Source organism: Barbatula barbatula, assembly GCF_947034865.1.
Source record: "Barbatula barbatula genome assembly, chromosome: 22".
Taxonomy (NCBI): Eukaryota; Metazoa; Chordata; class Actinopteri; order Cypriniformes; family Nemacheilidae; genus Barbatula; species Barbatula barbatula.
In genome coordinates, this window is record NC_136785.1 from 1,348,843 (window position 1) to 1,360,802 (window position 11,960).

General features: G+C 38.6%; 3 protein-coding genes across 6 annotated transcripts in view; 1 reads left to right on the plus strand and 2 right to left on the minus strand.

The window, feature by feature from the left end:
• rapgef1b (Rap guanine nucleotide exchange factor (GEF) 1b) overlaps positions 1 to 6,074 on the plus strand; it is a 34,474-nt gene extending 28,400 nt beyond the window's left edge. For 3 of the 4 annotated variants that reach the window (XM_079485944.1, XM_079485945.1, XM_079485946.1), the window contains exons 13-24: positions 50 to 146; positions 1,483 to 1,558; positions 1,668 to 1,752; positions 1,829 to 1,921; positions 1,998 to 2,183; positions 2,255 to 2,339; positions 2,441 to 2,535; positions 2,622 to 2,700; positions 2,776 to 2,877; positions 2,992 to 3,089; positions 3,372 to 3,500; positions 4,267 to 6,074. In XM_079485944.1, coding sequence (XP_079342070.1) covers positions 50 to 146; positions 1,483 to 1,558; positions 1,668 to 1,752; positions 1,829 to 1,921; positions 1,998 to 2,183; positions 2,255 to 2,339; positions 2,441 to 2,535; positions 2,622 to 2,700; positions 2,776 to 2,877; positions 2,992 to 3,089; positions 3,372 to 3,500; positions 4,267 to 4,417 — 1,276 coding nt within the window. In that variant the 3' untranslated portion in view covers positions 4,418 to 6,074. The remainder of the gene's footprint in view (positions 1 to 49; positions 147 to 1,482; positions 1,559 to 1,667; positions 1,753 to 1,828; positions 1,922 to 1,997; positions 2,184 to 2,254; positions 2,340 to 2,440; positions 2,536 to 2,621; positions 2,701 to 2,775; positions 2,878 to 2,991; positions 3,090 to 3,371; positions 3,501 to 4,266) is intronic. The other variant, XM_079485947.1, reaches the window with a different exon arrangement.
• Positions 6,075 to 6,506: 432 nt separating this feature from the next.
• uck1 (uridine-cytidine kinase 1) lies at positions 6,507 to 9,889 on the minus strand. The gene is made up of 7 exons (XM_079486437.1): positions 9,363 to 9,889; positions 8,799 to 8,958; positions 8,621 to 8,717; positions 8,345 to 8,487; positions 7,575 to 7,669; positions 7,436 to 7,484; positions 6,507 to 7,347 (listed from the first exon to the last, which is right to left on the minus strand). Exons 1-7 carry the CDS (start codon positions 9,450 to 9,452, stop codon positions 7,151 to 7,153), a joined length of 831 nt encoding a protein of 276 aa, XP_079342563.1. The 5' UTR covers positions 9,453 to 9,889; the 3' UTR covers positions 6,507 to 7,150.
• Positions 9,890 to 10,522: 633 nt separating this feature from the next.
• On the minus strand, positions 10,523 to 11,669 carry dnlz (DNL-type zinc finger). Its single transcript, XM_079486438.1, has 3 exons — positions 11,262 to 11,669; positions 11,026 to 11,165; positions 10,523 to 10,811 (listed from the first exon to the last, which is right to left on the minus strand). The coding sequence occupies exons 1-3, from the start codon at positions 11,535 to 11,537 to the stop codon at positions 10,652 to 10,654; spliced, it is 576 nt and encodes a 191-aa protein (XP_079342564.1). The 5' UTR covers positions 11,538 to 11,669; the 3' UTR covers positions 10,523 to 10,651.
• Positions 11,670 to 11,960: the final 291 nt, after the last annotated feature.

Sequence of the window (11,960 nt, forward strand, 5' to 3'; positions counted from 1 at the left end):
ATATTTGGTGTTTGTGTAAACGTGCGTGATGTTTTCTTTCTCAACGCAGACTGAAGGAATCCGGTCATGAGGAGACAGATGATATCGATGAACTGTCTCTTATTGATCACAATGAGGTTATGAGCCGCATAACACTTAAAGCCCAGGTATTCATGGATTAATAATTGTTACAAGATATTTTACACCTGAAATAGAAACTCAATTAAACTACAAAACACGAGATGTATGGTATCAAATAGACAAAAACCTTGGAAAATTTGCCCCGTTCACTTTCCAATTTGTATTCCTACTATGGAAAGTCAATGGGGGCAAAATGTGGACACTTACTAACTAAAGTCAATACTTTTTTCTCACACTCATCAAAATCATGCAATAAAATGAAGGGAACTATGGGAATAGGTCATTTGTAACTTAATAATAATAATTAAAATTAAAACGTTTTATCATCAGAAATGTTTTCTTGCCTTTTTATGAAGCAGCTTCTTGAGGTATCACCCTGAGATGCTTTTTAAACAATAATATAATAAAGTAATACAAACAATAAAGTTCACATCTATTCTGTGCTCTTACTGGCTGCTCTTTCTTCATAATTGAGTCAAAGTCATCCACTTCAAAAAAATAATTATTAAATAAAATGTTAGTTTTGTCACGAAAAAAACATGTTTGTTTGTCTACTAATTCAGACTTTCATATTAAATGTTTAATTTAAATAACGGGAAACATTTCACTCAAGTGTCCCAAAGCGTTTGACCGGTAGCGTACTCATTTGGGTCCAAAAATTATTTGGCAAAAGAGCTAAACTAAATTTCTTATCAAATAATGAAATGAAAAAACATAATAATCTTAAATAATAATCTATGTTACTGAACGTAATTTGATCGTTTTTATTTTTTTACATTGTTGTGAACACGGTTAAATTATTTCATATCATGTTCTTTATTCATAGTGATTTTGTTGGCATTTTGTTCGTCATGAAAATATCGTTTGTTGCTGATATTGCATGAAAGAATAAATTATTGAATAAATATTTGGCAAACAACAGTGTGTCAGGCAATATGTTTTATTCTAATATACAAATAAATCGAAATAAAGCAACTTTATAAGTTTTTTATAATATTTTGTTGATCGTCACTTGTTTTTGAGTCTTGACTTAATAAGCGTTGTGTATTTGTATTTTCCAAAGCTTCTTTAAATGATCTTTTTAAAGACAAAATCCTCACTACATCTTGAAAAATATATTGAAATAAAAAGCAAGACTTACATTTTATAAGTTTTTGAACATGATTGTGTATGTGTTGTGTGTTATCTGACAAAATCAGTCTTTGCGAGTGTATTGTCGGCTGTTTTAGCTCTGTGTGTGATTCTGTAGTTGATGCCAGACACACACACACACACACACACACACACTGGTGCAGTGCTGTTGATGGGCAGCGGGACTTCAGTCGGTCGGGCTGCAGTAATAATTCTGCGTCTCTCTGATAGAATGATGACGGCCCGGATGTGCGAGCCGGATCCGGTGACATACTGTTAGTTCACGCTACAGAAACGGACCGCAAAGGTAATCCGCCTCATTTCTTCATCTGAAAGCTGTTTCATGTATTCCTTCAGTTGTGTTTGTGTGTTACTGCATCTGCTGTGTATTTCAATCACATTTCTTTGTGTTGTAGATTTAGTTTTGTACTGCGAGGCTTTTCTCACCACATACAGAACCTTCATAACGCCCGAGGACCTCATAAAAAAATTACACTACAGATATCCTTTAAATGAGAACAGGTGTGCGTGCGTGCGTGCGTGTGTGTGTGTGTGTGTTTCCTTAACTCCTCTGCACATACACTCGATTCTGTCACAGTCCGGACACGTTTAAGAAGCGTGTCAGTAAAAACACATTCTTCGTGTTGGTCAGAGTTGTGGATGAGCTTTGGTGAGTAAGCAAGTGTTTTTGTTTGAATACACAAAGTGTGCGTTCGTGACTGATGAAATGATTGTGTTTGTGTCAGTCTGGTGGAGTTGACGGAGGACATTCTCCGGCAGTTGATGGATCTGGTGTTCCGTCTGGTGTGTAATGGAGAACTGAGTCTGGCGCGGGTTCTGCGAAAGAACATTTTAGATAAAATGGAACAGAAAAGAGTCCTGCGGCACACGCAGACGCTTAAACCTCTCGCCGCGCTGGGCGTCTCTGCCAGGTAAAAGGATTTTGGGTTCTGTGTGGGCTGTCGTGTGTTTTTCTGTGTTCTGATTGGCTGTCTCTCTGAAGGCCGGGCACGCTGCACGATTTCCGGAGTCATGAGGTCGCTGATCAGCTGACCCTGCTAGACGCAGAACTCTTCTATAAGATCGAGGTAAGACACAACGGTTACACGCAACGACGCTCTTAATACGTACTGCTTTGTTTGTCTGACTGACCGTCTCTATGTGTTTGTCCGACTGTGTCTGGTTCTAGATTCCTGAGGTTCTGCTTTGGGCAAAGGAACAGAATGAAGAAAAGAGTCCGAACCTCACCCAGTTCACAGAGCACTTCAACAACATGAGCTACTGGTACACATTTACACATACACGCTACATACATTCACTGTTTACATTTCATATGAATAATGACGTCTGTTCATCCTCCTGTCCATTAGGGTGCGCTCTTTAATAATGCAGCAGGAGAAAGCTCAAGACCGGGAGAAGCTGCTTCTCAAATTTATTAAGATCATGAAGGTAAATCGCACACAAACACATGCTAAACATCACCAAACCGCGCGATTTCATTTGTTTTGTTCTTCGCTTCCGTAGCACCTGCGAAAACTGAACAACTTCAACTCGTATTTGGCGATTCTCTCTGCGCTGGACTCTGCACCAATCAGACGGCTGGAATGGCAGAAACAGACGTCCGAGGTCAGTCGCGTCAGGCCAATCAGAGTCTGTGTCGGGACTTGCCATATAATGTCTGTAATCTGTATGAACATATCAAATCTATAAATACGTGCCATGTGTTTCTCCATCTAACAGGGCTTGGAAGAGTACTGCACTTTGATTGACAGCTCGTCGTCTTTCCGAGCGTACAGAGCAGCGCTGGCTGAAGTCGAACCTCCATGCATCCCCTACCTGTAAGAGTAATACATACATAGTCAGCCAGTTTACTGACCATCTACAAAAAAAGACTTTCAAAGGCTTAGAGAGACTTCCATAATAGAAGACAAATGTTGATGTATTTATAGTTGTTAAAAAGTGTTACTGTGTAATCATGTCGTTTTATTTTTGTGCCTTTTTAATTTGATGTTCTCATGTCGGCGAGGTTCAGACTCGGTTTATTCAAACATTATTTGCATTTACAGATAATATAGTTTTCATCCTATGTCGTATTTCAGCTAATTATGTTTCTGTTGCAGAGGTTTGATTTTACAAGACCTGACGTTCGTCCACCTTGGAAACCCGGATTTTATTGACGGTAAAGTGAATTTCTCCAAACGCTGGCAGCAATTCAACATTCTGGACAGCATGAGGCGCTTCCAGCAAGTGTGAGTAATCCAATGACTTCAACTGCACAGCGACACTCTTAGACTGAGCTGTGATAGTTTAGACATCATCTGATCTAGAATAAAACAGTAAAACATGACGGACACAATAAAAAGGGAATGTTACGGTATGCATGTTGTGGAGTAAATTGGTGTCCATAAGAATATCATATCTTTGCTACCAGTGATCAACAAATGTAATAATAAAACTTTTCTGCCAAGTAATATAGTTTATTATGTATCATGGAATAGTATATCGCAACACAAAAAACAGTATCTTTATGTTAGAGATGTTCTGATACCACTTTTGCCTGCATACTTGTTTATTAATTTGTGTGTGTGTGTGTGTGTTTACTGCTTTTAGAAGTTCTCTTAGCTTTCTCAATGTCTTTTTTAATCCATTTTAATATGATGTTAACATTTATTTTGATATATTGTAGTTATAGACTAAATTCACATGTTATTAATATGCACACAAACGGTTGAATTAGACCTTGAATTGTTTCAAAGTTGTTTGTATGACAATAAAATCCTTTTTATTTTAGAAATAAATCTTTATTTATTTTATTTTATTTTCGGATTATTATTGTGATACTATTATATTGTGTTATATAAGTTAAATTGATTGTAAAAAGATACGCTGTAAAGCTCAATTCGTTTAATAGTGCCGTAATATCTTATAAACGTTTTCAAGCTATGTATGCATTTAACATTTTGCTTTATCAGCGCCAAACACAATCTTTGTTTCATTTGTTTTTTCCTTGTATAGACACTATGAACTGAAGCGGAATGAAGACATCGTCTCGTTCTTCAACGACTTCAGTGATCACCTCGCAGAGGAGGCGTTATGGGAACTCTCGCTCAAGATCAAACCACGAAACATCTCCCGGCGCAAAACCGATCGAGAGGAGAAGACCTAGACGCTCGAATGATGAACGTCAGAGACTGTTTACGGTGAGACCTGAACCACCTGCAGAGCCCACGCTAGGTTGTTTCAGATCTCTGAAATAAACTCAAGCAGGAAATGGCTCCAATTTGCACCAATAAACTGCAAAGCCCGCCAGTATTTTCCCTGATTGTATCAAGAGGGGATTTTTGACTCGGTATGAATAAACGTATGCTTACATATACACTCACGCACGTACACACTTGCACACACACACACACACACACACACATGAAGCGGACTGTGATTTAAAGCTGTGTGTGTGTGTGTGTGTGTGTGTACATACACTCTTAAGAGGGCTCGGTTCATTTGATATTAAAACACTGTGCCTGTTGGAGTGAGTTCATTTTTGCTTGTCCTGTTTGGACGTTTCCATTTGACCTTCCGAAGGTCAGTCGCTCTTTCTGACTGATCCGTTGAGTTTAACGTCACCGATTTCAACCTGGAACTGGATGGACCTGCGATCACGCCGGATGATTTGGGACATGGGAGGATGACTGTGCAATCTTACAGATGGATGAAGAAATATTCACTGATCTGTTGAAATGCCATTTAAACAGCGAAAGATGGACTATATGAAATATATTAAGTGGAAATGATGAACTTGACGTCGGGACTTGACTTACTAAAGTGTTGTGTGTGTAACTGTTTGCTGTATGCGTGCGTGTGAATCTCAAGAACTAGTCCGTGTCACATTTCAACTTTAAAAATCTATAAGAAAACAGCCTATTTTTGGACTCTAGACACTAGAAAACAAAAATCTCATTCCTGTTACTGTAATGCATGAATATTTATATTCAAATTGTAAAGCGCATTTGGCGGCTTGCAAGCATTTGTGTGTACAGAATTTAATTCATGATGTTTTTAATAAGAGAATATAATTGGGTATCATTCATGAACAATGAGCTGGTGTGAAGTGGAAACATGTTTTTTGTAAATCATTCATCGTGCTTGAATTATATGAATGAGACCCATTTGTTTCTTTCTAGATTATGGTAATGAGTTTTTTGTTGTTGTTAATTCACACTTGAAAATCTTAATGGTCCTCAGAACAGTATTAGCATACAAGATAAAATAAGAAAAAAAGAGGAGAAAACGATCGTCATGAAAACTATATTTGATTTTGATATTTGTTGTGAAATGTGACCCAGTCTTGACGTCTTTATGAGATTCTGTGGTTTTCTGGAGCAGACTATAATGCCAGAGATGGCCGGGGCTCACGTGAATTTGGGATGTGTATGAAATGTTCTGTATAAATGTACGTGTACAGTTATGATGTATAATCTCTGATCGTGTAGAGGGCAGTTGTGCGGAAATATATTTTCAAACCAAATGAATCGTGCACTAAAATGACTAACATTATTAAGGCAAAAAAACACAAGGACTGAATATGCTGTGATCTCTGGGCTCCAGAGAGAGAGAGAGAAAGTGTGTGTGTGTGTGTGTGTGTGTGTGTGTGTGTGTGCGTTTTCTACACAATGTTCTTCACATATGGGAGTCGGAAAGCAAAGACGGCTTTCTTCAGTGTGTGTGTGTGATGTTGACGTTTAGTCCTGGATTTGTTTTCCTGTTACACCTATAACATCCTGTATATTCAGCCACCAATAAAACTGCTCTCTTTGTAACCTCTCTGTTTGTGTTTATCCAACACTTTAAGAACATATATACACTCACAAAGACTGCCATGGTATTTGCATGTTTTTGGACATAACAGTAAACTTTTCGGTTATGCATCATGGTAATACTATGGTATTTGTACCTACCCCCGAAAATACTGTTAACCACATGTATCCAATAATATAGTATGTAAATCTAAATAGGACAAAAGAGGACTGTAAAGTAAAGCGCAATCATTAACTACGGTGTAAAAATAAATACAGTAACTTTTCCGGTCATCATAGTATTGTGTAAATGCTGTCGTGAAATGTTATGGTAATAATTCAAAACCAGTTTGTATATAGTAAAGTGTTATGACGTGATCCCATTATTGTGTTTTTGTTCATAGTGTACTCTTTAGAAATTCGCTGTATGCTTGGGAAATGTACTGATGCAAATAATCAAGAAACGCAGCATCACTTTCCTTTAATATTTAAAAAACAAAGTGCAAACATTGATTACAAATGAAACGTATATTGAAATATTCACATTTGAAAGCGGACATTAATTTAAGACCAGATGTTTCATGTTAATCTCGAGCTATAATAAAAATACACTTTCAATGTTAAATGACGTTAAATACTAAATCAATTTGTAAATAATCACTATAATTGTTTTAGGAACGTAACTCTTGTCTTTTCCTGATCTAACACGATGTAGAATCTAGACAGGCCAAACGCACTCTTTTCAAGTATTAAAACTATTTCACCAATGTATCCCTACAGACAAACTTATTTGACTTTTATTCTGTAATTGACATAATTCGGAATTACATTCCTATAAAATGAAAGAGATCGAATGAACGTTTGTCTCAGTTATACCATTACACATCATTTCAGATTAACGTGATTACCATGTACATTGAATCATACTGACAACAGGTAACATTAAATAATTAACATTTACAATAGCTGTCTGTCTCTTACGTTACAGGTCAAAGGTCACGCTGAACGTCGGGTGACACAAATAAGCAGCAAAACAGTCACTGTTGTGTGGTTTGGAAGCATGCAGAAAAGCTTTGAAGTTTTGATCGTGATTGTGTGTTTTTGTGTTAATGTGGTCGTGTGCTGGGCTCCAGTAGGGGTCGTTTTGGCGGAAGAAGTCCTGCGCTGGAATTCTCGTCGTGTTCAGCCGTACCCCTCTTTTGACTCCGCCCATGGGCGTGTCCATTCACAGAGCCCCTCTGCCATTTACAGATGTCCCCATTTAGAATGTCCTGAATATGTTGAACAATGAGGTTTATCGCCACTGGAAATAACCAAAAAAAGTAGATAAACAGCTTAATAAAGCAAGAATTTATTTCATGATTAAATTTCGTCGTTTGTTTCAAATTTACCCATGTTATCAACTCCTCGAGGTATTATAACATCTGCATATTTCTTGGTCTGAGAACGAAAGATAGCAGATGTCAAGAATACAGTTACAGTTCAAAGTTTTGTTTTTGTTTGTGTGCTTGTATTCGAGTGTTTTCTCACCGGAAGGCAGAATTCTTCAAAGGCAGGTTTTACAAAGGTTGTGTATTGTGAAAGAATCTGTTCGAGATCTCGGCCTCTTTTCATGTCCTTCAGAACTAAAGACACAACATATACACAAGCTAACACATGTACACTAACCTCTTATTTCAGACGTAAACAAATCTGGAAATGTTTTATTTAGTCCCAGTGAGCCAGAAATTGCGATGGTTGTTACTTCCGTATTTTGACTCATTTCGGAGTTAAATGGAATTTAGAAGGAGAAACACAGTTGCTATTGCTTTCATCTTTCTCAGTGATTTGATAGGATGGATAAAAACAGCCGTTGCATTTTTAAACTGAACTGGCAGCAGACTGACAGTTGAAGGGGAGGAGTTAACGGATGCTCCGCCCAAGCCGTCTAACGTATGTCATCTTAAATGGATTTTCATTGCAGGACGGAAGGGCATTTTCAGATTATGAGGACACACGATTTTTTTATAGAATGACCCACATTGATAAACAATTCACGCTAAACTGCAATATTTCATGAAAAATAGGAATTGTACTTTTTTATTTCACTGGGACTTTAAAACTGCTAAAAGTAAAACCACAACTAAGATACATGATAAAATAGAAAATGTGTCGTTGTAGATATAACTTAACAGCAAATACAGATTCAACTTGAATTAATTAAAACTTATATAAAAATAATTGTATTTTCATAAGAAAGAAATATTTATAAAGGAACGAGTAAATGTATTGTGTATATTGATATTAAAGTGAAGGATCACCTCTGCGAGACAGACGCACATCTGAATCCGTGTCAACGAACAGCTTCATGTGAAACATATCTCTGACCTCCTGCGTGTAAAACACCAAAATACCCTCAAACAGCACCACATCGGCGGGGTACACGCGAATCTTCTCCTGCAGCCTGAACGCATTATTGAAAGACATTCATTATGCTGTTATCACACCTCTATCAGAGACCAGCCACACATGACTGAGAGAGATAGTATGTCAACATGCGTGTCACTGTTTGACATGCCATGAGAGTTTGTCATTACCTGGAATGCGTGACAAAGTCATACGTAGGAACCTCCACCACTTTCCCTTCTACGATGTCCTTCAGCGTCTGACACATGAACTCCGTGTCAAACGCATCTGAGAAAGAGTATGATGAATTATCGTATGGACACAAAACCACGGAAATGTTTCACCTTTTTTATTTTAATATTCTGTTACCTGGATGGTCAAAGTTGTACTGGCCCTTCAAAGCTTTGGCCTTCTGTTCTGGAGTGAGGACCCGGTAGAAGCTGTCCTGACTGACGATGGTGACCTTACGCTGACGGTGGTCCACCTTGTTTTGACCCAGCAGCTCCATGATTTTGGCGCACACTGTGGACTGGATTAGAAAACAGCATTTATTGTCACATGACCGACTTTGTTGTCTAATGTTTATTTGTGTTTGCATCACTGATAACATTACAAGCTCACACCAGCTTTTTTTCATACAACCTTTTTGGTGGGGTGGTTTCTAATCTTTCAATCGAGATTTGGTTTGCATCTTATAATGCTGACTGATACCCACTAACTCAACGTTTCCCTTATTTTTAGATATTAAAGACTTGATGCAGCGTATGACAAAATATCGCGAGAGTGATAACAGTCCTAACCCGTGTTCTCGCGATACTTCGTCGTGATTCGCGGATCGGTCTGCGCAGTCACGCCTGCTGCGACCAACCTTAATGACAACAGGTTTATGAATGCATATACTCGCTCGTCTTTAGTAGGAATAATGTATCGCACCTTTCCACTTGCGGTTCCTCCGCTCACCCCGATCAAAAACGGCCGGTGTCGCGGCCGCTCGGTGTCGCACAACAGTCCCGCTGGATTCATGCTCGCGCGCGCTGTCACAAAAACGATGTTGTTTTCAAGTATTCAATCCGGTCGCGCGCATGAAGTCGTTCCGAATGAGATCAGTCATCGGTTGGAGGACGTCCGGGCGATCACCGCCGGGTTTACGTTACTGTTTGCATCCTGAACCCTGGAAACGCAATAATACCGGTTACCGTTTGATGGGTTTCCTCCGGGGGCGTTTAGTGACCCAGAATGCGGAAGCCCCGTTGAGGCACGTTCAAGTGTCGGGACGTTTAATGGGTCATTTGACGTGTTTGTAAACTAGAACGTTTCATCGTTTAAACGCGTGTTAAAAATGGTTGAGAAATCTGACACGTAAATCATTATTGAGTTATTTTAAAAGCGCTTATAATGTGATTACAAACGGCCGTGATTGGTCTACCATCTACAGCGCTGAGAAAGGTATGACGTAGCACGTGATGGCGTCACGCCGTTGCGGCTTTCTAAAATAATGAAACTTTAATGTTTTTCATTTAAAGCACAGCTTTATATTACATTTAAGTATTGTCACCTTTAATGACATGTAGGTATTGTTTTTTAGGCCCTCCCGTTTTTAGACGGGGTTGCCTTTCTATCCGCTTTTTCTCTGTCTGCGTCACGCGTGTCAGATGACTCCGCAAATTACGTCAGTAGTGATAAATAAGTGTTGCGAGATCTTGTTGATTTGTATTGTTCGTAATTAGTGTGTTGAAGGCGCTGGGTTGGCAGTATGAGGCATTTTAAACTATGCGAGAACAAAACGTCTAATGTTGTAATGACCACAAGGTGGAGCCAAACGCTCAAACAAGTGACGTAACCAGTCTGTCATCATCATCATCATGGCGTTCAAAACCTGTATATTGTGGAACACAATTTGATATATTTTGAAAAATGTCTCTGTGGTTTTCTGTCCATACAATGGAAGTCAGTGGGGTTTGGTATTGTTTGGTTACCGGCGTTCTTCAAAATATCTTCTTTTGTGTTCTGCAGAAGAAAGAATATCATTACATTTACATTTAGTCATTTAGCAGACAAGATCATTCAAGATTGGAATAGCACGAGGGTCGGTAAACCTTGAAAAATAATTCTGGGTAAACTATACCTTCAGCTTTTTGTTTATTTCGCTTCTTTTAAAACAATATACAATATACAAATAGTCGTTTAAAAAAGTCTACAAATGTGCAGTGATTTCGGACTGCTCATGTTTTGTCTGAGCCGTCACTAAGATGTTTTGGCTTTTGTTCATCTGGACTGTTTGCGGCTCCTTTTATTGATTCCTCAGTGACGATCTCCAGAGCTTCGTTCCCTTGAACTCTTTTCACGGTTTCCCCTTTAGCCGCCAGGATTTCTTCTATGTTTCTATAGAAGCACAGAAATAACATAATTGTTTACAGACAAATACATCATATCAGTGACACGAAATAGTATTTTACTCTTCTAAGAATCATGTAAGAAATAAGGCGAGATTAGAAAATCTAGGCAACACAAAGCATGAAGTGAAAATGTATTTTCTTTTTTGACAGCTATGGAGTTGCTTATATAAACACTGAATTACAAAATATGACATACACACCTTTTCCCCTCCAAGTCAGAGAACCAGTTCAGGTTATCAGCAATGACATGATGGTTGTTACATCCTGGACACGTTACTATGACAACACCCTTGTGATAGGCCACCTTGGATATTTTCTTCATTGAGCGAGTGGAGCACACCTGTTACAACAAGTATGTTGTGATGTAAGAGGATGTTAACGATGACTAAACATTAAAAGCGTCGCCCGTTTAAGAAGCATGCAGTCATGATCTTACTTTGCATGTGTACACCAGGTGATAGTGTGTGGACTGCACCTGTCCAATGGCTTCAGTCCTACAAACAGAAGTTGTGAAGCTCCTGTGGAAACCGAGCCTGACTCCATTCCTTAATACATCAGACTCCGCTAATGAATGAGCAGGAAAAAGTAATGTCGTTCTCTTAACCTGCGTGTGTTTACCTTCAGCAGTACATGATGTTTTGGGTAAAGACAGACTTCGCCCTACGCAAGATATTCTAGGTCTTAATAAAAATAAACAAAATCGAAAGCTCATTGTCAAACACGTTACTTAGATGCCTATTCTTCTTAATACAAGTATCACATTTATAGACGATAAACTGACATATCTTGCCCACCGCATTCGAGCGCACGTTGAGTCGCGGTGTTTGTCGACTGTTGATGACGTAACGCCTAGCGGAGCCCCGCCCGACATGTTTATCTGCCCCTCACAAATGGATGACATCATTTTGAGATGCAATATTATCGAAAGTTTTTTTACCCTTATTCTCCGGTGATAGTTTGAGTCTAGGTGAGCTCTTTTTGCGTATAAATGAAGTGTTTACAAAGTAATTACATCGCTACGATAAGTTAGACACGGGTGTAATTCTAGTCAGTCAGAGTCGAGCGTTACGTCACATAATTACGTGCATTTAAACCGTTGCTCATATCGGCATTATAATCCGAAAAGTGCATTTAG